The 23,382-nt window shown below is 37.0% G+C and overlaps 1 protein-coding gene across 6 annotated transcripts in view; it reads right to left on the reverse strand.

Moving 5' to 3' along the window:
• Positions 1 to 23,382, reverse strand: part of PUDP (pseudouridine 5'-phosphatase) — a 68,814-nt gene that overhangs the window by 35,314 nt on the left and 10,118 nt on the right. For 2 of the 6 annotated variants that reach the window (XM_017737146.1, XM_017737149.1), the window contains exon 2: positions 6,849 to 7,067. In XM_017737146.1, coding sequence (XP_017592635.1) covers positions 6,849 to 7,067 — 219 coding nt within the window. Of the gene's footprint in view, positions 1 to 6,333; positions 6,528 to 6,848; positions 7,068 to 10,336; positions 10,449 to 12,161; positions 13,062 to 23,382 lie in introns of those variants that run through there. The other 4 variants (XM_017737147.1, XM_017737148.1, XM_017737150.1 and 1 more) reach the window with 4 other exon arrangements.

Raw genomic sequence — 23,382 nt, forward strand, 5'->3', positions numbered from 1 at the left:
CTGCTATACTTTTGGAGCTTGTCTACACCATGTAGCCCGTGCTAATATGACTACACTTGCTAAGTCTTGTAGCTCAGATGCAGCCTATTCTGAAGAAGAAACAACATGGCTACAGACTTTTTAAAAGAACACTGTATTAATCAACAGATTTTCAGACCTGTGCACTGAAATATTTGTTGGAAGAACTATACCAGTCACCATACTCTTTCTTTACATAGTTTCTGCACAAATTCATAGAATGTTTTGTGTTGGAAAGGATCTTAGAGATCATCTAGTTCCAACACCCCTGCCATGGGCAGGGCCTACTTTTTCTAGGTCAGGTTGCTCAAAGACCCATCCAGCCTGGCCTTGAACATTTCCAAGGATGGGACATTCATAGCTTCTCTGGGCAATCTCTCCCAGTGCCTCACCATCCTCACAGAAAAGAACTTCTTCCTAATACCAAACTTAAACCTACTCCCTTTCAGTTTGAAGCCATTCCTCCTTGTCCTGTCACTTCATGCCCTTTTAAAAAGTCCTTCTTCTGCTTTCTCGTGAGCTACTGGAAGGTGCTATTAAGTCTCCCTTGAGTCTTCTCCAGGCTGAACAACCCCTATTCTCTCAATCAGTCTTCAAGGAGAGAGGCTTCATCCCTCTGATCATCTTTGTGGTCCTCCTCTGAACTTGTTTCAACAGGTGCAAATCCTTCTTACGCTAGGTGCCCCACAGCTGGATGCAGCACTCCAGGTGGGGTCTCAAAAAGAACAGAGTAGAAGGGCAGAATAACCTCCCTTGACCTGCTGGACACACTTCTTTGGATACAGTCTAGGTCACAGTTAGCTTTCTGGGATGTGAGCACACATTGCCAGGTTGCGTTGAGCTTCTTGTCAATCAACACCCCCAAGTCTCTCTTACCAGGGCTGCTCTTAGTCTATTCTCTGCCCAGCCTGTATTGGTGCTTCGGATGACCTCAACTCAGGTGCAGAACCTTGCACTTGGCCTTGTTGACCTTCATGAGGTTTTCACTGACACACCTCTCAAGCCTGTCCAAGTCCCTCTGGATGGCACGCCTTCCCTTCAGCATGCTGACTGGCCACACAGCCCAGTATCCTCAGCAAATTTGCTAAGAGTGCACTGAACCCCACTGTCCATGTTGCCAACAAGAATGTTAAACAGCAGTGGTCAAATACAACTTCGTGCTTTTCTCACAGATGTTCAGTACTCCCTCACATACATCTGCTCATTCATCACTGTAGATACAGTTACTTTTCTACTCACACTAAGCAGCATGACCAGAGAGGACACTTGACCTCTGGGGAGGCAAAATCAAGGCTCTTTAGACACCCATATTCAAGTCCACTTCATTTTGCTGTAAAGTTACATGACACAAGCTGTCCAAGAGTGTTTGGTGTATATCTGGAAGAAAAGACTTACTGCTGAGAAAAAGACTAAAGGAAACTGAAAGGTCCATACAGTGTTTAAATTAAGTGTGCATACATTATGCATGTCTTGATGATTTATGTTCAGTTGTACACAAATGGAAGTATTAAGGATAAATATAGCTTCTATATTAAAAAGACTACTCCTTTTTTCCAAAATCATTTACAGTTCCCACACTGAATGTGATATGACACCACATCAAATGTGGTAGAACTTTTCAAGATTTCATCACTTTTTTTAATCAAAGAAAAGTTAACATTACCACTCAGAGCTTTGTCAGGTTGATTAGATTTCTAACCAATTCCAAGATAATCCATTAAGTTCACAAAAACAAATCCAAGAAACCTTAGCAGCCTCTGAACACTAAAAGCACTCAACAAAACAAAACAATCTCACTTAGAAAAAGAAGCTGCTGTTTGTTGACTTAAGTAACAAAATTATCTAAAAATATTTTTTATGTAATCTGGTTTGCTACAACAATTGCAAGCCCATCACTGGTGCTATTAATTATATACACTTTCTCTCAATCCTCAGATGAAGTCAGGATTGCTGCTGTGAAGGTGACAGTGTGACAGAGGTGATGTCATACACTGCTTGATTTAATTGCCATGAATGCTTTAACTTGGTTAGCCCTGAACAGGCAGTTGGACTAGAGAACATTTGTACATCCCTTCCAACTGAAATAGTTTTGTTCTATTCTTTCTATTCTGTTCTATTCTATTCTATTTCTATTCTATTCCATTTCTGAATCTCATGAAACTATGGAAACACAGCTCTCAGATCAACCTCCTTCTTTATTTGTTATGACATACTGTTTAAAAATGCTATCTGCAATGATACATTATCCTTTCTCCAAGCTACAAAAGTAGAGGTGGAAACTACCGGCCTACCCCCACTTTAGAAGGCAATGTCTATAAATAAAGAATTTTATCTTCTCATCTTATTGCTCCCTAAAAAGTATCAGAGATCCTTCTGGTTAGAGAGACTTCCTATTCATCAAATCATTACTCTCATTTTAGTCTGGACACATGCACGACCACAGAAAGAATGTAAGTTCTAAATTTTACATAATTCAAAAACTGCATCAACTGTGTTGCTGATTTCCTGATGAAAGCATGTTTGGGTTGCAGTCCTTTAGAACTTGATGTAAAGGCCAAATGTTTGATACCAGCCAAACAGGAAGCACCATTCTGAGTTTGCAGCTAATTGGCTGATCTCTAGGGGTTACAGGCTCACTGAGCCCAGCATGGACTCACTAGAGTTTCCTACCATTAAAACAAAAACAGCAAGGAAAAGAAAAGATAGCATGGTAGGAAGTCTGTTTAACTGTCAAGGGCACAACATGAATCAAGGAAGCAATAGTTAAGCAAACTAGACTGCTGGTTGAATGGAACTGTTAAGGAAAAAAAGAAAAATTTGGAGTGAGTTGCCATTGAAATTTGAACTGTTTTCCTTTCTTCTCTTTTTGTGCTTTCTGACTGGCTTCATTTGGTACTAAAATTGAGGTATGAAATTATCTCCTCATGGCTGCAAGAGACAGTCAACTTTCTTCAACTGGAAAATAGCTTGCACATCACATTCTGCACTGGCTGAACAGAAGATGCAACAACTAAATCCCAGTTACCGTGAAAACAACCCAGGAATGGAAAATGTCCAAAAGGTATATACACAGCCACACAATCCTTAAAGATCTGTGCTTTGTGATAATGATGATAAGCCAAAACCCAGAGACTACAGAGAAAGAATAACAGCAGTTTCATAATCCTGACATGATTATAGCAACTGTTGTATAATTTGGAGTTCAGTTTTCTCACTCTGTATATATTCTAGGTTTATGCAAAAGCACACCTATATATGTCTAGGTAAATATACATATGCATGGTTTTCTTCTGTTCTGCTTGTCATTCCCTCATCTTCTGACTATGCACTTCCCTGCAACTTAGAAATGTTCAAAATGCATTTGCAGAAACAGAAAGCCTACTACATTACTCTTGTAGATAACAATGTCTGTACTCTGACAGAAATATTTAGAAAAGCAGCACAGTGGCAGGCCTGTCATTTTGTAAGTGTCATCTTGGATTAATTTTTCTCCACTGAATCAAAATTACCATTCCTTAAGATTCTTTCAGAACTAAAAATAAATCTGTGAAAAACTCTCAAATAGTTACTGGAAAATTCCATATTGGAAATGGATGTAGTCTCTTCTTAGATGACATTTGTATTTTGACCACAGCCTGATGTATTGAAGCTTGTCTGTCAGTCTGGCATACTGAAATAGCCAAAATTCAGTCTTCAGCCACTAATATCTCAGAGCTATTGTACACAAGCCTGTGCCATGGTTTAACCCCAGCTGGACACTAAGTACCACACAGCTTCTCTGTGTGTGTGTGTGTCCTCCCTGGTGGGATGGGAAGAAGAATCATGAAAAAAAGTAACTTGTGGGTTGAGATAAGAACAGATTAATAATCAAAACAAAGTAATAATGATAATAATAATACTACCAGTTGTAAAACGAAAGGGAGAGTGGGAGGGACAGATAAAACCTAAGAAGAGTGATGCACAATAGAATTGCTCACCACCTGTTGACTGATGCCTAGCCCATCCTCAAGCCACAATTGGTCCCTCTCCTGGGTAACAACTCCCGTTTATATACTGGGCATGATGTGCTATGGCATGGAATATCCCTTTGGCCAGTTCAGATAAGCTGTCCTGACCATGCTCCCTCCTTGCTTATTGTGCACTTATTCACTGGCAGAGCACGAGAAAATGAAAAATCTTTAATTTGGGGCAAGCATTACTTAAACATCAGTGTGTTATCAACTTTATTCTTGTACTAAATCCAAAACACATCACTGCACCTGCTACTAAGTAGAAAATAAACTCTATCTCAGCCAGAACCAGGACAGGTTTCTCACCTGTCAGACAAAGAACTGCTTTACAAATTAAATAGTCATTTAAATTCCACACTATCCTTAATCTTCACTGATATACCTGTCACTTACTTGATTTAGGAATTTACAGAGTTATCATCTTTGGCAAGACCACATGCATAGCTCATCCAGAAACAAGCGCCACTTGTGACTTGCCACAGAAACAAGTCACTTTTTCAAACATCATTGGTCACTGTTTAGCATTGCTCTCCACCAAATCAAATTTCAATCCAATTTTTTGGACGAGCTTTAGAAATTGATTGAAAAACAGAACCTCACACATTTACTAAATGTCAAAAGATGGCCAGAGACACAGCACTTTGGAGTCATCTTACACCATTAATATGACAATTAACTTTCACTTTCCTGTATTTACCTGTAACCATCTGAAAGATCAGTTTAGACAGAGAACAATGGAAACTCAAAATGTTACCACAATCTTACGTCTTGCACAACACATGCAAGGAACCCATTTTTAATTAAAGAACATTAAGTGACTGTAAAATAAATCTGCAATCCATTAATAAACATCCTCAGAAGATACAGAAAGACAGAATGAGATTTAAAAATCTGGTTCACTGGAGAACAGTTTCTAAAGAAACTAAATAGTAAGTAACTGGAGCCATTTTCCTCTAGCTTATTAGCTGTCATCAACTTGGTTTCCCAAAATTCATGGCAATTCAGCTTGTATCTCGTATCTTGTGACCAAGTAAGTACAGATCACATCACTTTAGTGACCAAAGATGCCTTTGCTCTCTACAATGGCCACTGAGCATAAAGTATTCTAGTTCATATCAATTCTACTTTAGAATATAGACTGAAAAAAGTTATCACATGTATTTAGTTGAACTGAAAAGATAATCAGTTGAACAATTTTGGTGATGACAAAAATGTTTACTTGTTTTTCCTAGCACTAATTTTGCTTGTTTCATCCATAATAGTCCAGCTTCAGTGAGCCTAAAATTCACTTTTGAAGGCAGGAACAGTACAAAACTTCATGTTTCCTTTGGCTAATCTGTTTCATCACCTTTGTAACTCTGTTCAAGCCAGCTCAGCCACATTATCACAATCTTCAGCAAGCACAGAGTATCCACTTAATAGCATCAATTACTCATGTTGTTTCTTTACAGCAACTCTTCTTTGTGTCACCTAACACTTTACCTGGTCTGTTCATCTGGCATTTTCTAAACCCAGATAAGGATTTTTTATTTGGCTTGCAAAAGATATATTTGAAAAGTCAGTCCCAGAAGCTTGAGATGAAAAACAAAAAACACATCCATCCAACTTTCTTATTTTTCTGGGAAGTTTAACTAGGCTTACAGTTTCAAGTGGATCTATAAGTGAGAGAGATGCAATTTGAAAAATCTTGTACATAAAAGACATTAGAGAGATAACTAAGTTAGAAAGACAACTAAGTTGGACACACAATGTACTAAAGTTTTTAAGCTGCTGAAAAAATCACAGCTATTATTTTTGCTGCTTGTTATTTATTCGTAACATATCACATATTTTTAACCTTTATCCTCTTAATGCATTATGAAACTAGATATAAAAAAGCTTCTAAAAATTAAAACATTAATGTGCTGTAGAAATTGTCAGAACACATGAGCACACATTCAAAGAGAAAAAATAACTGTTAAATGTACTTTGACATGCAGTTATTTCACTTCTAATACTTTTTTATAGTCCTTTCCTCCTATTTTTTTTCCCTTCATAAATTATTGATATTTGCTCCAGAAAGTTTAACATTGCACATAAAGTTAGCAGCAATCCTAGCTTTAGGTACTGATAGTGTTGCATGGCTGAGGATTTCTCCCTAAGCATTTCAAATCTAAATGTAATTGAATACAAAATTATGCATTCACGCTACAGGTAAGATTCATCCTCTTGCTTATCTTGAGTTACCTCATTGAAGCTACTCACTTGGGCATCCTGCACAATCACTGTTAAAAGACACGTATCTTGAGAAGGTAAGGAAACTCACCTGTCTTAGGATAACCTGAAAAATCCTCCTTCTCCACTGACACACTCAGACACTGTACTTGAATTACAATTTTCAGGTTAGGCGAGATCAATCCCAACAGAAAGAACCCATGGGCCCACATACTTCTAAAGGTGCAGGCAAAGGCATCTATGCTTCACAAAGTCAGACTATGCTTATGGTCAGGTAAAACACAGCTGCCAACAACAATTATAAAGAATGTTTAGTTTACTAAACAGAATCAATGCACATGTATCTAGTCCTTTTTTTTCTTTTAAAACATGAAAAAAAGCTTTTCTCCAAGTAAATAGTGAAAAAAAAATCTGTCAACTTTAATACGTAAAATATCCTTTTAAACAGGTAAATAAAGAGGTGGATTTAGGTAAATTTTCTAAAACAAGAGCAACAAAACAATCTGTAAGATCAGCTGCTTTGTGGAAGGCAGACTACAAACTTCTACCTTGATCAGCATTTAAATAATTCCATAAAGAGTTTATAAATGCTGCAAAGAAACATACCTGGCATCAACTCAGCAGTATGGAATATCTTCTCCTGCATCATTTTACTTTCATTCAATAATTCTTCTGTGGTTATTGGAAGACCTAGAACTTCTCGAATAGTCTCTGCTGCTTCTGGGGCTTGTTTACCCATAACCAAGGATTTCACATCCCAGTTGTACGTCTTTCCAAAACGCCCACAGATCTGTTCAAACACTACTGAATAGAGATGCTCAGTATCTGTGAAAAAAAAAAAAAAAACAAAAACAAAACAAAACCAATGTATAGACAGGTAGGCAGCTGGTCTTGCAAATAGACCACATAAATGGTCAGAGAATGAACTGCCAGGACCCAGAGGGCACATAGCAAAGTGGATAAAATTACTCCCTTTATTTGCAGGAGGGAACTAATCCTTCTACAATCACCTCAGAGGTACCCAGGTTTTTCAAGCTGTCATTTCTGCATTAAGAAAAGGTAAATTAGGGTCTTAACAAATAACTATCTGGACCTGCTCTTTCATCACCTTTCTTTACTATCCAAGTTAGCAAGCAGTGTCTTGATTAAAATACCCTATTTAGGCTTTCCATGAGAAAGAAAAGAAAGGAAGGAAGGAAATCTGGTACTTGGGGGGGATGTCATTACATATTCCATGTAAATTGAAAAAAGAAAAAAGATTTAATTATTTAAGAGTGTCTTTGAGCGGAAGCTTCTGAGTGCCTTCAAAGACATTACAGTCATTATTACAGTGCTGCTGGCACCACTGTATTTACAAGGGATTACTCAAGCAAAACACACTCACTTATATTTCCAGGAGATTTCAGACAAGAGTAAACTTCAGACTGAATTTTGGCAGTGATCCTATCAGCTTATATGTCAAAGGTGGTTTTAGGTTTAAAGCTATTTTTTTTTAATACAAACAAACAATTCTACCTTTCTTCCCCTCCTCCCCCAACAAATTCTTGAAAAAGAAGGTCATTAGCATTTAATTTAACACTAATATGGGGACAAAAAGTACTTTCAGCTCTTGTCCTCATTTCAGCAAAGACCTCGAACACTGGCTTTTCTACCAGTCTATCTTTTTAAACAGTCTCCTCTGAAAAGTCAGCTACTGCTGTTAACCATGCTTTAATTTCCTTCTAATGCATGTCTCTGCCTTCTGTATCTCTAAAGATATATTTATTATTATCACTTTAGCAATGAAAGGCAAAAGCAAGGAAATAAACTATTTAGAGAAACTAGGGACTTCACTTATCAACATGTCCTATGTCACGTAAAAATTTTCTTAATGGAGATAATAAAGTAGTGAAATTATTCATGTGTATATTGTCTCACTTTCTGAATACATCAGAATTATGCAGGAGTGATTAAACTTTAAGCTTTAACAAAGATACTGTGAAGAAAACAGTCTGAAGAAAGAGGCATAGAGCCCATGACTACAACACATGCCAAGACCTTCCCCGCAGTTAGACAAATACTCCCTGCTTCACCACAGTAATCTGTTGTCCTGAGATCAGCAGACAATTCTGATCTGAAAGCAAATGAGAAACACAGGGGCCATTTCACCATCATATGAACTTGCAGTACAGAATACATTTTCTGCCACCTGCCAGAGTGCTTTAGTCTACGTCTCCCTTCGGTAACTAGAGGGGATCTTGAGCCAAAAGATCAGATAAAGACTCAACATACTTGTCTGGAGTATTTAACAGAGCAGCAAAGGGTTCACAAAAACCTCTCACCTTAAAAATAGAGGCAAAAAAAACCCCCACCTGTACTACTCTTTGTAAATGCTCCTTAAACAACTACACCTAAGGGAAAAATATTACAAGTGATCTTGGAGACCCTTCAAACACACAGGAAAAGTGTCACAGCAAAAACACAGGCAAATGGACTCTGAAAAGTATTAAGCTGCCTAACATGAGGAAGGAGAAAATAGAACAACAACAAAAATTCCTCCAGTTTGCTTGAAAATGCCAGGTGGTACTCTCTGCAAGCTAGGAAGGTAAACTAAGAATACGATTTTTAAAATTCACAGGTCTCACTTTCCTTTTTGTTTTAATAAACTAGTTTTTCTTCTATATCTCAGACTCACCAGGTGATGGACATAAAATTGTTACCCAAAGTTTAAACTTGAAACTGAAAATCAGTCCTCATCCTATTAAATAGTACATAGCAAGCTAAGCAGAATTAAAACAAAGCAAGGAAACAAAAAATTCTAGAACATGAAAATTTTCCTATGGGTCTCTAATATAATTACATGTTAATCTATTTGAAAGTGAAAGGTTCAACTTTATAGCTAAATATACTACTTTAAATAGTCTCCCATATTTTAAATATTACATAGCTGACTTGTGAATGAAATTTCATTTATTTTCCTTAAAAGAAGCTTAATGATGTCCAGATTGCAGACCTAAAAAACAGTCTTTTATGCAATGTTCCAGTTTGTCAATAGAAGAGCACTCATGAACAAATTTGAGTCAAACCTATTAAAACAATTGCTTACTTATTCATACTGTGCTATAACATAGTTTTCTATGTGCTGAGAAACAAAACAAAACGCAAACCAAACAAACAAGAATACTCCCAAATTAGTCAACACATTTGTATCCTACATTTAATTTAAATATACCTAAGTCCTACAAAGCAATGTGTATGTTTGGACAAGCAGAATGCCAGAGAGTCTTCTTTCCTTCCCTCCCCTGATTAATTATAGTTAAAAGACTTGGCTTACAAAACCTTTAACTTTTCTTTCAAAGAGATCATTGTCACTCTACCTTAAGTCATAGCATGTGGACTCTGGACATTGACGTAGTTGCAATGAAAATTAACATAATTTCAAGATTCATGACCTCTTGTAGGATTCTCTATATTTGTATTGCTTGAAAATCAACATGATTTTAATTTTCATGAGTAGATGACAAAAGCATGGATGTGGACATTTCACTTGCTCAAACAGATATATTTCACTACAGTACATGAATAAAATCTGAAATCTGAGGAAAAAATTATGCATATATACACTGGAATCTGAGAAGGTCACTGCTGATAAATCTGCATTTCCTACATACATGTATAACAGATAAGGACATTTTTCTTTTAATCGAAGACAAAGGAAGATCTATATGTTCCCCTTATAATTAAAGAGCAGTAAATAAATACTAAATAATGATACAACTTCAAGATTCCTATCGGAAAGGAGCAATCTCAAAAAAAAGGCAGGCTAACTTTTTCACCATTGTAACAAGAAAGAAACCACACACAGTTCAAAGGATTGATCCGAGTTTAAATATATCAGTGAAGCATAATTTCATACTGCTATAAATCTACTATACAAAAGAAATTATATCTAACTTCCACACATGAATAAAACCCATTGATGAAATGAAACAAGCAAGAGGAATTAAAAGTTCAACTCAAGTGCCTAATTATAGGTCCCTACTGTTATTTACTCTGGTATGCCTAAGACATCCACACATATCTAATGTTAAAAAGGTAATTTAGGCAAGACTCACACTTCATGGCATGAGCAGGCAGATGCCCTACAGCATCCCAAGTGTTTCACACTCACACACATTTCAGCAAGTGAATCCAGCCCCAGCTGCTAGCCTCCATCAGGAATACAAGCTGTGAACACAACAGGACATATGTGGTAGTGGCCCATTCTAATAATAGGAAGGAAAAGCAAGAATTCTTAGCTCCTGCAATTTCCAGTAAATGTATACGCTTTCGAAATACTCTTTTTATTTCTAGCTCTCATCTCTTGAAATATCTTTTACATGGACATTATCAGCACAACATACAGTCCATTTGCTCACTACATTTCACTGGGAATGAGTAACATTCATTCCCTAGCCACATATCATCTTCTAGTCATTTTTATAGTGACCCTTCTTCTATATAAAAGCATAGTCAACTCCACTGGTGTTGTTTACAGCGTGCAAAAGCCAGTCACAATAAATACAAATAAAGTGACAAGAATGACAGAGGCACTGGATTACTCAATTTGTGATCTGGCACAAAAATATGCTGACATGTATCCAGAAAGACCTACAGGTCACTCGGCAACCCATCACAGTGAATATCTGGAGTGCATGATCTGCTCAAATCAGTGCAGAGTCTCAACTAGATGTGCAGATCTGCCTAGGCTGGGGGTACAGCAAACATCAAAACAATATGTAAGCCTCATCTTTATCACTTACTTACACATAAAGACAACTTAAGACAGAAAATTATGACTTCATGAATACAGAACTTCGTTTATCTAGAAGATTACACACCTTCAAATTTAATATTATGTTATTGTTATTCTAAAATAATCTCTAGTTCATCAAGGAGATGAGATTAGTAGGCGTGAAACATCCTTTTAGCCATAGCTCATCTTAATCATTAGTTTTGAGTTCATTATTTGAATAACCCATCTCAATTTTGCATTACGCTTCCCAGATGAAATACAGCTATGATTTATCCATCCTTCTGCTAGGACCCTAAACCATCTTAAATAGAGTTTTAATTGTGTCCATTCAATATATTTCAGTAATTCAAAATCAGACCCTGGACAACTAAACTCTGCATGATTTGATTTTTTTTTTTTTTTTACGGGATAGAAAAGCAGTAAAAGAGAACAGTTTTAAGTTAAGCAACAGGTTCCTTGTGTCCATACCTGTGAGGCAAATTTCTACGCAAATGTAGAAGAGAATAATTTTCAGTATTCAGTTTAGCCAAATTTAAACACAGTCAGTAATTTTTACCAACATTTTGGCTGAGGACTGAGAAAAACTCTTAAGATTTTGTCACCATCAATACTGAATGAACACATAGGTGCCTATGATTTTGCTTTCCTATCAGTCTTCCACATTATTCCCATAATCTCTTTCAAGTATGCAACAGTGTAAAAAAACATACAAATTACTGCAACACTCAATTGGGGCACAAGAGATAAATATAATTATAAACCAGAATATAATTATAGAAGTGTGAATATTTCCCCTGCTTTTTGCAACTCATTTGGTGGCATTTAGCACAGTATAAACTGTTAACTTGCGAACAAATCTATACAAGAGCTGAAATGGGGGCAGTTGGGACTAGATCAATCAAGATTAGATATTTCCTCTATATATAGAGTAGTAACATTCACATTTTCTCTCATTTCTGGGTTTAGATAAAACACAGGCCTTTGTGTGTTTATTCTCCCACTGTTCTCCCACTGTATCATTAAACAGTGTTAAAGAACATGGGACACAGCAATGGCAAAGCCAATTTTGACAGATTTCCCATCAGAAACACTAGCTTTGTCTAGTCCAGAGTATCACATACTCAGTCATTGATCCTCATACCCACCTATTTCAACATCAGCAAAATCATGTACTCACGGTTCTTCTTCCTCTCCCTCTTCCAAGCACACAAAAGATATGGGTGAGCAGCTCACTGACCAGTTGTGTCAAGTCTGTGAGACTCAGGAGTGAAGTAAATGCTGCAGCACTGCATGAAAGCCAGGGAATGGATGTCTTTCAGCAAATCTCTGTACGTAAAGAGATCTCTCATCAATCTTGCCATTCTACAACACCTCTCCCCACAGGCAGTACATGCTCTTAGCTCATTCAGTTACACAAATGAACCAATTCTTGAAATATGTGGATTTCAACAACTGAGGATGTGTGTATCAAACAGTGAGCCATTTACACATTTCCAAATGGTGTGTGGACTATCACAGATTTTAGGAAGCACCACTGGCAAAATGAAAGCCACATGGCTATCCACAAAGTTGCAAGATTCTGCTGGTGGTTTTCCTGGTAAAAACCAGGAAAAGAAAAAAATGGGAAACCAACGGCCTCTGAACAGCAAACTTAGAATAGATCAAGGAACATTCTCTCAAGAGAAAGAAGAAGCCAAGGTATTACTATCCACAATTTAGAAATTACATCTCCATCTCAAAAAAGATCCAAAAACCCCACAAAACACAAAACCAAAAATGGTTGCTGAGGGACCAATAGTCTATGTCACTGAATGAAGGTTTGTGCATAACTCATTCACCATTCTTTTTACTTCCTCATTTCTTTCAGAGAGAATCTGAGACTTTCCTCTTACAGGATCAGCAGTGAAACAAGAGAGATAAAACCAATATGAGCAATGCAAAACAGTAGTAAGCATACAACTGTCACTGAAACAGATCTGAAACTGCAAAAATTAGCTTAAACCACACAGAATCCATTAAGAATTAGAGCTGAAGCCTCCTGATTTAGCCAACCAAACAGAAATAAAGGAGATTTACTTTTTGTTTAATAAACAATCTATAGTAGACAACTATATTGAAATTTGTGTCAAAAGGTCAGTCTTGCACTTTCCCCTCAACATCCTCCCATTCACACTTTCATTACTATGAAAGCTAGTTTAAAAATGCATGACTATGGTTACCCATGATGGCTAATAGGAGAAAAAAACAGCAGTTTAACAGCTGACTTCAAAATTACTTACAGCAGCCCAGTAAAAGTAGGGATGAAGGTGGCAGGCAACAGAAATTACCTTTTGCACAATAGCCTATTACAGCACTAGCCCAGAAAACAAAACTCAGTCTTCCGATTCATCCGAAGGGCCTGAGACTGTTTTTCTAACATACCCTGACATTTGTGATGCTATTATGTTATATACATATATACACTTTCGTACAGATAAACCATTTATATGCTTGTACATATATATATATAGAAGACATACAGGCAAATATTTTTATATATTTACTTCTATATAGTGTATGTATAGAACTGTGTTTTACAGACAAAAGTGTCTTTTCAAGAATAAAATTCAGGATGAGTACTAGCCAGTGAATACAAATCAACCTGGAGCCTCTTGACTTAACAGCTCATATTAAAGGAATGCGGTTCAAAATGCTTAGCACTGAAAATACATAAGGAAAAGGAATGTGCTATTCTTTACTGTTGTATTCCCCCACTCCTTCCATGAACTTGTTTAGGAAGAAAAATGAAATCTGCATTTATCATCTTAGACACACCCACTTCACTGCCACAGGAGGAAATAAGCACTGTTTCCACACATGCCCAACTGAAATATTTGAGCCATGCCTAAATAGCAAGGCTGATGTACCCAACCAGGAAGACTGAACCTAAAGGCAGTCTGCACCACCAAACCAAGGGAAATGCTGCTGCTGTATTCACGTCTTGTACCTTTCCACTGATCTTCATCATAACCAGCACCACTTAAATTCATCTTATTGTTCCCTGGAAGTTAAAGGAAGTTGAAGCATCTATTAAAATAAACATCAAGCACCAAATAATGGCTACTTTAAAATCATACGCTAGTTATAAAGAGCAAGTTATTCAGTAAACCATTTTACATGATTGATAAACCATAACTTCCAAAGAAAAAAATTATTATAATTGCTGAAAATTAAAATTACTGCTTCAAAGTTAATTGAGTAATGATTTGTAAATCATTATACTTTTGATTAGCACTTAGAAAAACTCACTGAAAAGATCCATTATTCATTTTAGTAAGGAGCAAGTATAAGTCTATTCTGGAGCTTTAATTTTTGCAAACCTGCTTCTTTTTTTCTGTTGTACTTGAATATTAATATAAGTACACTCCAAGGTAAATGAACATGTTACATTGTGATTACTTTACTAAGTCCAAAGAAACATGCTGCCACTGGCTAACTCAGTGCTGTTAGTCTGTTTGCCCTTCTCTGATGTGAAACATCCTACCATGAATTCAAGTTATTGCTAACAGGTTTAAACATAAAGTAAGTTTGATGCTCAAACAATAGCAGCTGCATGAAACTGTTCCCAAATGAGAATCATGTATTTGCCCGTTTGGGCTTACATTATTGGAGAATTCTTCAATGGCAGCTACAGAGGAAGCCAATTTCTCATTTTACATGCAGAGAAACATGGTACGTCTATGGGGAGAGGAAGAAGCTTCTGAACAAATTCAAAAGGCTTTTAGTTTATGTTAATATAGCAGACATATCTTAATGCTATCTTGTATTCACATATACCTCTTATCCTTTTTTTTTAATGCCACAGGGATGAGAAAGAAACAGTTCACGAATAAAGCATGCAAACTCTTCCAATGTGGAGCTGTAAACAAATAATCTGGTATCAATGCAAAATAGCACATGAAAACATAAAGAGAAATCTTCTATTTCAATTCCAGACCACATGGGAATCCAACTTTGAAATATAAAGGCAATATACATAACTAATACAAAATATTCTAAAACTGTACTTATTAAGCATTATCTATTTGACAGCATATAATTTCTTTAACAATAGAAAATCTATTGATTCACAGAAACTGCCTGATATACTTTCTTAGGCTCTCATACAGGGCCTTAACCATTAAAGACAGAACTATGCAAACAGCAGTTGATATGGTGCATGCAAAACCCTCCTTGTTGGGTGAAAATCTACAGTTAACAGACAGCTTCTTAAAACGTGTATGGGGAGACTCAAGTCAGGCAACAGTTACACTGCCATGAGTATATGAGCTATTATACCATGGAAATTTATACAAGCAATGTTCTCAACCAGAGGAGCAATTACCAGCTCTGAACACGCTATCAGCTTACAACATGTTCATAAGGAAGTTAGCCTTTCACCAAGGGGGTACCTCCTCTTCTTCAGATGTTGCTGATAACACAGAGCAGCAGTTCACTGGCCCAAGGAATGCAAAACAAGGTTTAAAAAGTTGTTTTGAAATGAGATGTTCCAAGGCACTTGTATAAAACCACTACCACACAAGGTAGCCGAAACCACAAGGGTCACTGTGTTATCAAAGTCAGCAGAAGAATAGCTAATTGTATCTTCCTAATTAAGAGTCTAGTGGGTTGACCCTGGCTGAGCCAGGTATCCTCCCAAGCCCCAAGCTGCTCTGTCATCCCCCTCCTCAGCTGGACAGGGAAAGAAAATATAATAAAAGATTCATGGGTCGAGATAAGGGCAGGGAGAGATCACCCACTAGTTACCATCACTGGCAAAACACACACAATTTGGGGAAATTATATCAGAGTAGGGGAATAAGAAATAACACCAAATCTTAAAAAAACCTTCCCCTACACCCATCCCTTCTTCCTGGGCTTAGCTTTATTCCCAAGTTCTCTACCTCCTATCCTGCAGCAGCACAGCTGAACAGGGAAGAAGGGTTGTGGGCAGTTCATCACATATCTCTGCTGCTCCTTCCTCTGCAGGAGTAGGACTCCTCCAGCACCTGGAGCATGTCCTCCCCCTCCTTCTTCAACAACCTTGATGCCTGCAGACCTGTTTCTCTCACATATTCTAGCTCCTCTGTCCTGGCTGCTGCTGCTCAGCAGGTTTTCTTCACCTTCTGTTATCCCAAAGGTGCTTCCACTGTCACTGATGAGCTCAGCCTTGGCCAGCAGCAGGTCCCTCTTGGATCTGGCTGGCATAGGCTCAGATGGACATTGGGGAAGCTTCTGGCATCCTCTCACAGAAGCCACCCCTATTGCCCACCCTTCCACCCCACTGCTCCACTACCAAAGCCTTGCCACACAAAGCCAATACAAATATACACTTTCTATGGGAAGAGTTATCGATAAGAAACATAACCTTCCTTGAACAGATATCCATAGCTGTTCTGTTTAACCCACAACCTAAAAGAGCAACAATGGAAAAAAATAGTTATGAAAAGGGAAAAAAGGGTCAGGAAACTTTATTCCTTCCTCAAAAAGAAACATAACAAAATGAGTCCATACAGAAAATTGTCTTCTGCTCACCACAGGTCTCTCCTAGTACCAACTTCCTTATTCTCAGAAAGCTTTCATCTTTCTAGGAATATATACATATATTCTCAGAAAGAGAGATTATACATATATATATAAAGACTTGATCAAGTTGCAAATTCAAGATGTTTGACTTTCAGTGTTACATGTCTCTAAATCACTTTCTGTAATACTGTCAAAACATCTGCTTCCTCAACAGAGGAAACATTTCAAAAGACAGAGTGACTTCAATAGAAAACAAAACCATTACTTTTCCACTGTGGCCTTGGACAATGTTCTAAACTTAATGGTGGCAATGTGTCAAACATACTACCACAGAGAAGGTGTAGAGAACTACAGATTAATAAAGATAATTTCTTCTGTCCACTCAAGAGTGCATAAAATTCTTGAGGTAAATCTGTCGATGGAGTAATTTCTCTGTGATGATAACACCAAGAACAGAAAATCAAACATCAACAAATAGCTTGATTTTCCAAGAGCAAGGACATTTCATCGTGGATGACTACCTACATACAAGAGCAAAGTGTCAGAAATACTGCAGAAGATCTAATCACAACAATTCTTTAATAGTTTTATACCAAGAACTCCTTACAAAAAAGAATCAGTGCTTTGAGATTCACAAGGCAAGTGTGATACAGCATATGGAAAATTGTGTTTTATGAGCTGCAATGACTGTTTGTTTGAAAACTGTAGAAGAAACTTCAAACACATTATATAAATACCAATAAAAGGAACTTCCAACATGATGTAACAGTGGACTTCCACACAGGTGAGCCACAGGCTTCTCTGAAGATGCATGACCACAGCCCTCACCTCCCATGTGGGGCTGAGGATCAGAGTAGAGGGTTATTCTCACAGAGTGCTGAAAAGCCTCACATGACAGCAAAAGTTGTCCTGGCTCCAGACTCAGCACTAAGCCAGAGGTAGGTCCTAAATGAGTCTTAGATCAGATACAGCCTGCAGCCCAGAGAAGGACCCCACAAAGTTAGAATTGATGACAAATGATGGTCTTTTTGTTTCCCAACACCATTGGTAAAAGCACAGAAATACTGGAAGACTGCAATTTGCTTTAGAATATAATCAGCTTGCTTATAATTTGCAGGATGAAATAAAACTTACACTTGGCCAGAGAAGCTTTTAACTAAGCCCCATCGAACTGAGAGATAGGTACGTAAATTGTAGAAAGGTTTGGGTTGAAAGGGACCTTTCAAGTACCACCTATTCCAAACCCCCTGATGGTGCAGGGACGCCTTTCACTAGATCAGGTTGCTCATAGTCCCATCCAACACACAATGCTTTTGTGTTTCTGAGCTAAAATACCCTTCATACTCCAGAACCTGAACCACAGATGCTGCGCACCGAGAACACCTCATATGGCAAAAGAAACGTCTATTCACAGAAAATCAAGCCAGTCTGATACTCAAGTGCAGTCAGACTGTATCAGTACTAGGTCTTTGTAATAATATTCCCCAATAAACTGCCACTTACAGAGTTTAGTAGACTATAACAGATTTTTAATAGCACTCATTTTCTTCATGAGTATTTACACACATTCTCAGTCCTGCTGCTGAAGAGCTGCATAATTGTTCCTCCCAGTATCTGAAATTTTGCTGAAAAGCTTTAGCCTCTCTGCATAGATGATTTAGTCTACCTAGTAATACTAGTACAGAAAACCATACTAAAAATAGATTGTTAGCTTTCATTAACTGAAAAATCTTACAAGAATATTTTAAGTTAGCCTTCTGTCATGAAAATTATTGTCCTTAATTTCTACCTCCCATCATATAAAATCTCTACTTAATATGGAAGATGCAGATTGATTATGAAGCCTGAAAAACAAATGCAAATATAAGGCATCAACTACAGTTCCTGTAAGACATGGAAGAGACACTTCAAAATTAAACATCTGATGCAAAATACCTGCGAAAGGATTTCAAATCACCTCAGTTTGAAACCACCCCAGGGACATTCATCTGAAAAAAACTTCACCAACCTCTATGCTGTTGTAAGGATTTAAAAGTCATGGCTGCCTGTCTCAAATGCTATTATCACCGAAGGACTTTGTCCATTGTAGCAAACTGTGTAAAGAAGCAATCACCCGTCTGCAACCACTGAAGGTGTCTCCCCCAAATACACCTGCACTGATTCCGGGAACTTGGACTGTAAATTAAGCCACCTGACAGGAATTTGAGAAAAGATAAAGGTGGTACTATTGTCTGAGTGTTATCTCAGATTAGAGGGAGGTAAACAAAGTTGGGGGAGAAGAATATATCACTGGTAATGGACAAGGAAAACCAACTGAGCAACACTGCTAAAATCAGCTCAGACTAAGTCTAGCAGGGGGAGATCAGAACCCACTGACTCAAAACACAGGAAGACTGAGCGTGGGATTAATTAGCATTAGAAGTGAGGGAATCATTTAACAAATAGAGTAAGAGAACTATGACTTGAGCATTAATGTCTTTGTTTGGTGTTGGAGAATGATTAGAGGATCAGGGACATGGATTATTGATAAAGGGTACAAATTAATAACCGAACTATACAAGAAAAAGCCTGCAAGCAAAGGCCTGCATGAGAAAAAACCTCCATGAGAAAATGCCTGTGTGAGAAACAGGCCTGAGAACTAAAAGGGAGTTTTTAGGAGGTACAGTGCTGTTCTGATAAAGATGTGCTGACCACGAGAAGGGAGGAAGATTTTTGATCTCTCAAGACAAAATATAAATAGAAGCTTGCCAAATGTAGTCTTTTATCTAACCCAATTATGTAGAAGTAAGAATGCGCTTTTGTAAGTTTAAACCAATCAAGAACTGACAAGCATGTATACTGATACTATATAAGTGCCTCTGTATTGCTAATAAACGAAGCTTGCATTATCAATCATATTGATTGTCTGCATGTCTTCCCCAGCCGGAAAGTCAGCAGTTTGGTAAAATGTATAAATAGTGAAAAGTTTTCAACAACCTTGGGACCCTCACTACCAAGAAGCCCAAGGTAAAGAAGGACCAAGGGGATGCTGCTGGATCCATGGGTGGTGACTATACTCTGCCTTATCTGTCTGTCTCTCCCTCTCCTCTCTTTTCTATTTCTATCTCTCTCTCTCACATTTTACTGTTAAATAAAATTAGTACTATTGACTTGGGCATATGATCTTGCTTGCACCTTAGTTTGGATAGAGTCATCTCTCAATAATCAGATCTTAACAACTGCACACAATTATTTTACTGTAGTAGAAAAGACACAGACAACACTTAAAAGTTTGGCACAGATCAGGTACCTAAAGGCAGAAGTACTGGATCCAGTGTCTACTTTCAAGTAAAATATTTTAGCTTTTAAAGCTTTTCTAAGAGTGTCATTTCCTTGGCAAAGGGGAGATGATCAAGAAATCTTAACTCCCATGCTTGGGTCAAACTGACCTTGTATTATTTTAGCAAGTTATGACAACTTTAAACTAGCCTAAGGTCTTCAAACTTCAAAATCCATTCAACCTAAACACTACTATCTCTTGTTTAAAACAGAGGAAGAAGAATAAAATAGTATCAGAGACGTTTTATAAGAAGACTTAAAACTTATTCACACTACAATTCTGAAAGAATACTGTAATTACAAAAAGGTTCAGAGAGAGAATCTCACTAACATGTCAGTGAAGCCAATTCACGTGAGGGCTACAAGAGAAATAGAAAGCTGGAAGGAGACTCTCTGACAGTAGCTATTAGGGTTATATTTTTCAGGTATCTCAAAGGGGAGAGGCTGAATCTTCTTTTGCTAGAGAGTGGTTCTGGGCATAATGGAAATATTATGTTATGACTCTGTTTTGCATGTGACAGCCTAGAGTTACAAGAAACACTGCTGTGTGTCCTACTAAATGAAATAAAAAATGTGTTTAGAGATTCAAAGAGTGCAAGAAATTTCAGCCCATCATTTCATTCTTCCATATGAGTAATCTGATAAAAATAAAAAGAGATACTGAGAACTGAACTAGAAATCATTCCACTTTCCCTCAATCTTTCTTCCCTTCTGCCTCAGTTCTGCAAGCTGAGGTCAAAGTTTACATCTTGAGACACAAACAGCTTCACCCTCCTGTGGCTGAAATTTAATAAGCCTGACACAGGAGTTACTGCACTGGGGTGTGCTTAGTTTTACTGCAACAGTGCTTGCAAAAGATGGACTGAGAAATTATATGCTCAGTAAGCAGACAGAAGACATTTTTTACTTTATTTACAAAAATAGCCTAAACTTCTTTCACTCTATCTAAAAACTAAAGAAGGAAAAAAAATCCAGTAGCCTTTCTCCCACAATCAGCAAAAGAAAAGGTGTCTGAATTATTTGCTGAATACATTGAACTGAGCCACTGAACTTAAAGGACTTCTAGATAAAAAGTCCTGTACTTTTGGATCCATTATATTTTTAAACTGTTAGAACACATTCTAGGTATATAGTTAGAGCTGTATATATACCCAGTTAAACATGGTAACTTACATGTTTCCTAAATGTAAGGAAAAAATAACTATGAGGTGTACAAGTTGCAATAAAAATAAAACAGCTGGTCAACCAAAGACCTTTCTTTTCTGAAACAGGCACACACACTGTAGGCCACATCTTTCTAACAACCACTGGATAGTAGTTTTCAAAGAGATCAAAAACTTTGCACAAAAATGCAAACCTAGTATTTCAACATGCAGAAATAGCTTTTTTTCTTCTATTTTCTGAAGAGCAAATCTAACTATTAATAAAAGAATCCAATCGTATAGAACATTGCAATCAAAGAAAATAGAACTAAACACCATTGACTATGTCTGCCCTCTCTAAATATTGGCTATTGTCCACCCTCTCTAATACAAAGGGTAGCTTTAGTCATTGACCTTGTCATAAGCAAAGAGACTGGTGATTTTCTCCTTTTGCTATGTTGACGCAGATCACGGGGGTATTGCTACAGGACTGTCAGCCTCTCATAATTTCTGTTACAAACTTGTATGATATACAACTTTAAAATTTTGCTAGTAACAAATGAATAAAATTGAAATTACACAAAAAATTAAAGCTGTTTTCTTCAGGACAGGGATTTCTTCTGACAGTACTCTCTACCCTAATTATTAATTATAAAAAATCTAGCATGTCTCTTGAGAATTTAACTCCCTACAGTAGACTCACAGAGGAGCATAAGTAGCTCTTGAACTGGAAATAGGAAGCATCTACACGGTCAGTACTGAAGCCATTAAACTGCATCATCATCATTCTGTGAAAAAATAATTTCCTTGGTAGTCTGCAATTGTTTCCAAGGCTCCACTATAAACAATTAAAGTGGGTAATACATTTTCCAAAATTAGACTGCCACTAAGTACAGGTATACAATACCTGCAATCATTGATAATTGTAAATTATTTTGTTGAATATATGATTTATGCTTCTGGGCCAATATTATCAACACCACTTTTTTATAGCTTGAAGGAAGGGAGTAGCTACTGTTATTTAAACAGAAGTATAGGATATTTTAACCAACTCCTTTACTTCTACCCATAGAAAGTGCAGTATCTCTAAGGTACTCCATATTACACCTTTGATATCCTACACTGCCTAGGTATTGGGCATCTTGTAGCCAATCAGAAATACAATCTCTCTGAATTACGTATTTCTATGATGCTCACCTCTAAAAAAAAGAATGGCATAAAAAACATGGGTGTTGGGAAAAGTTATTGATATGCACTATGAAAATACCTGCCAAGTCAAGACAACTCAGATAAAATGAGAATTTCAAGATGGTAGTGAGAATAATTTCTAGGAAAATCAGATCAAATCTCAGTTGAACCTAAATTTACAGAGGTTTGTTGTTTTGTTTTCATTAAGGAAGCCAGTTTTTAATTCACAACACAAGAACACTTTAAAGAAATAGGAGGAAAGAAAGGTACATGTAGGATCCAACCCTGAAAGAATGAATGGGTACTGGAAGTATTTTTCATATTGTAAGTCTCTTGAGCTACACTTAGGAATATTACACTATCAATGTAGTTGCTCATACATACAATGCAATTTCTCATACATACAATTAGAATGTAAAGCAGAGGACTGAAGCTCACAATTTTCGTGTGTAAGATAGTATGAAGAGAAAGGTAAATTAAATATCTACTGAAAAGTACCCAGAGGAAAGTAAGTTCTATGTCTTTTTTGTTACATACAAATACAGAAACATCTGGTTCAAACAGGAATACTTATTTTAGCCCCTGAAAGCTGCAATTATAACAGAAAGAAGAAAAAGAAAACATGAATCTATTCCATGTTGATCTGCAGTATTAGATAAGGGAATGGGTTAAGAGAGGAATAACTTTCACAATTTTGTGATAAATGTTAGAATATTGTTTTTCTTTTTCCCCTCTTAGTAAAAACTTCGAAGATAGAACATATAGCCACTTCTCAATTAACCAGAGGAATGAGGAGAGAAAAACCATGCTAACACACAATTTGACATGTTGTATTATTGCCTATGTGAGAGGTGGGGGAAACATGAGGATTTATGTCAAGAGCACTTTAACCAGTATAATGCAGACAGGTACCAGCTACAGATCCTGAAATGCCAACTCTTAAGGCCAGGAGTTTTTGATTAGGGAAAAACAAGGCCTAGTTTAATAAACATAACCCTTATAATCCAGGTTTGCTGTTAGCTAGCACTATGCTAAGAGACTTCATCAAGAAATTGTTGGCATATCTTTAAGGCATTTTTCTTTGACGACTTCAGAGTTACCAAAGAGCTGCTCATTATCTTAATATTATCTTAATAATATCTTAATAATTATCATTATTTAAATTGAAAGAACC

The sequence above is a fragment of the Corvus brachyrhynchos genome, unplaced genomic scaffold (genome assembly GCF_000691975.1).
Source record: "Corvus brachyrhynchos isolate BGI_N302 unplaced genomic scaffold, ASM69197v1 scaffold83, whole genome shotgun sequence".
NCBI lineage: Eukaryota > Metazoa > Chordata > Aves > Passeriformes > Corvidae > Corvus > Corvus brachyrhynchos.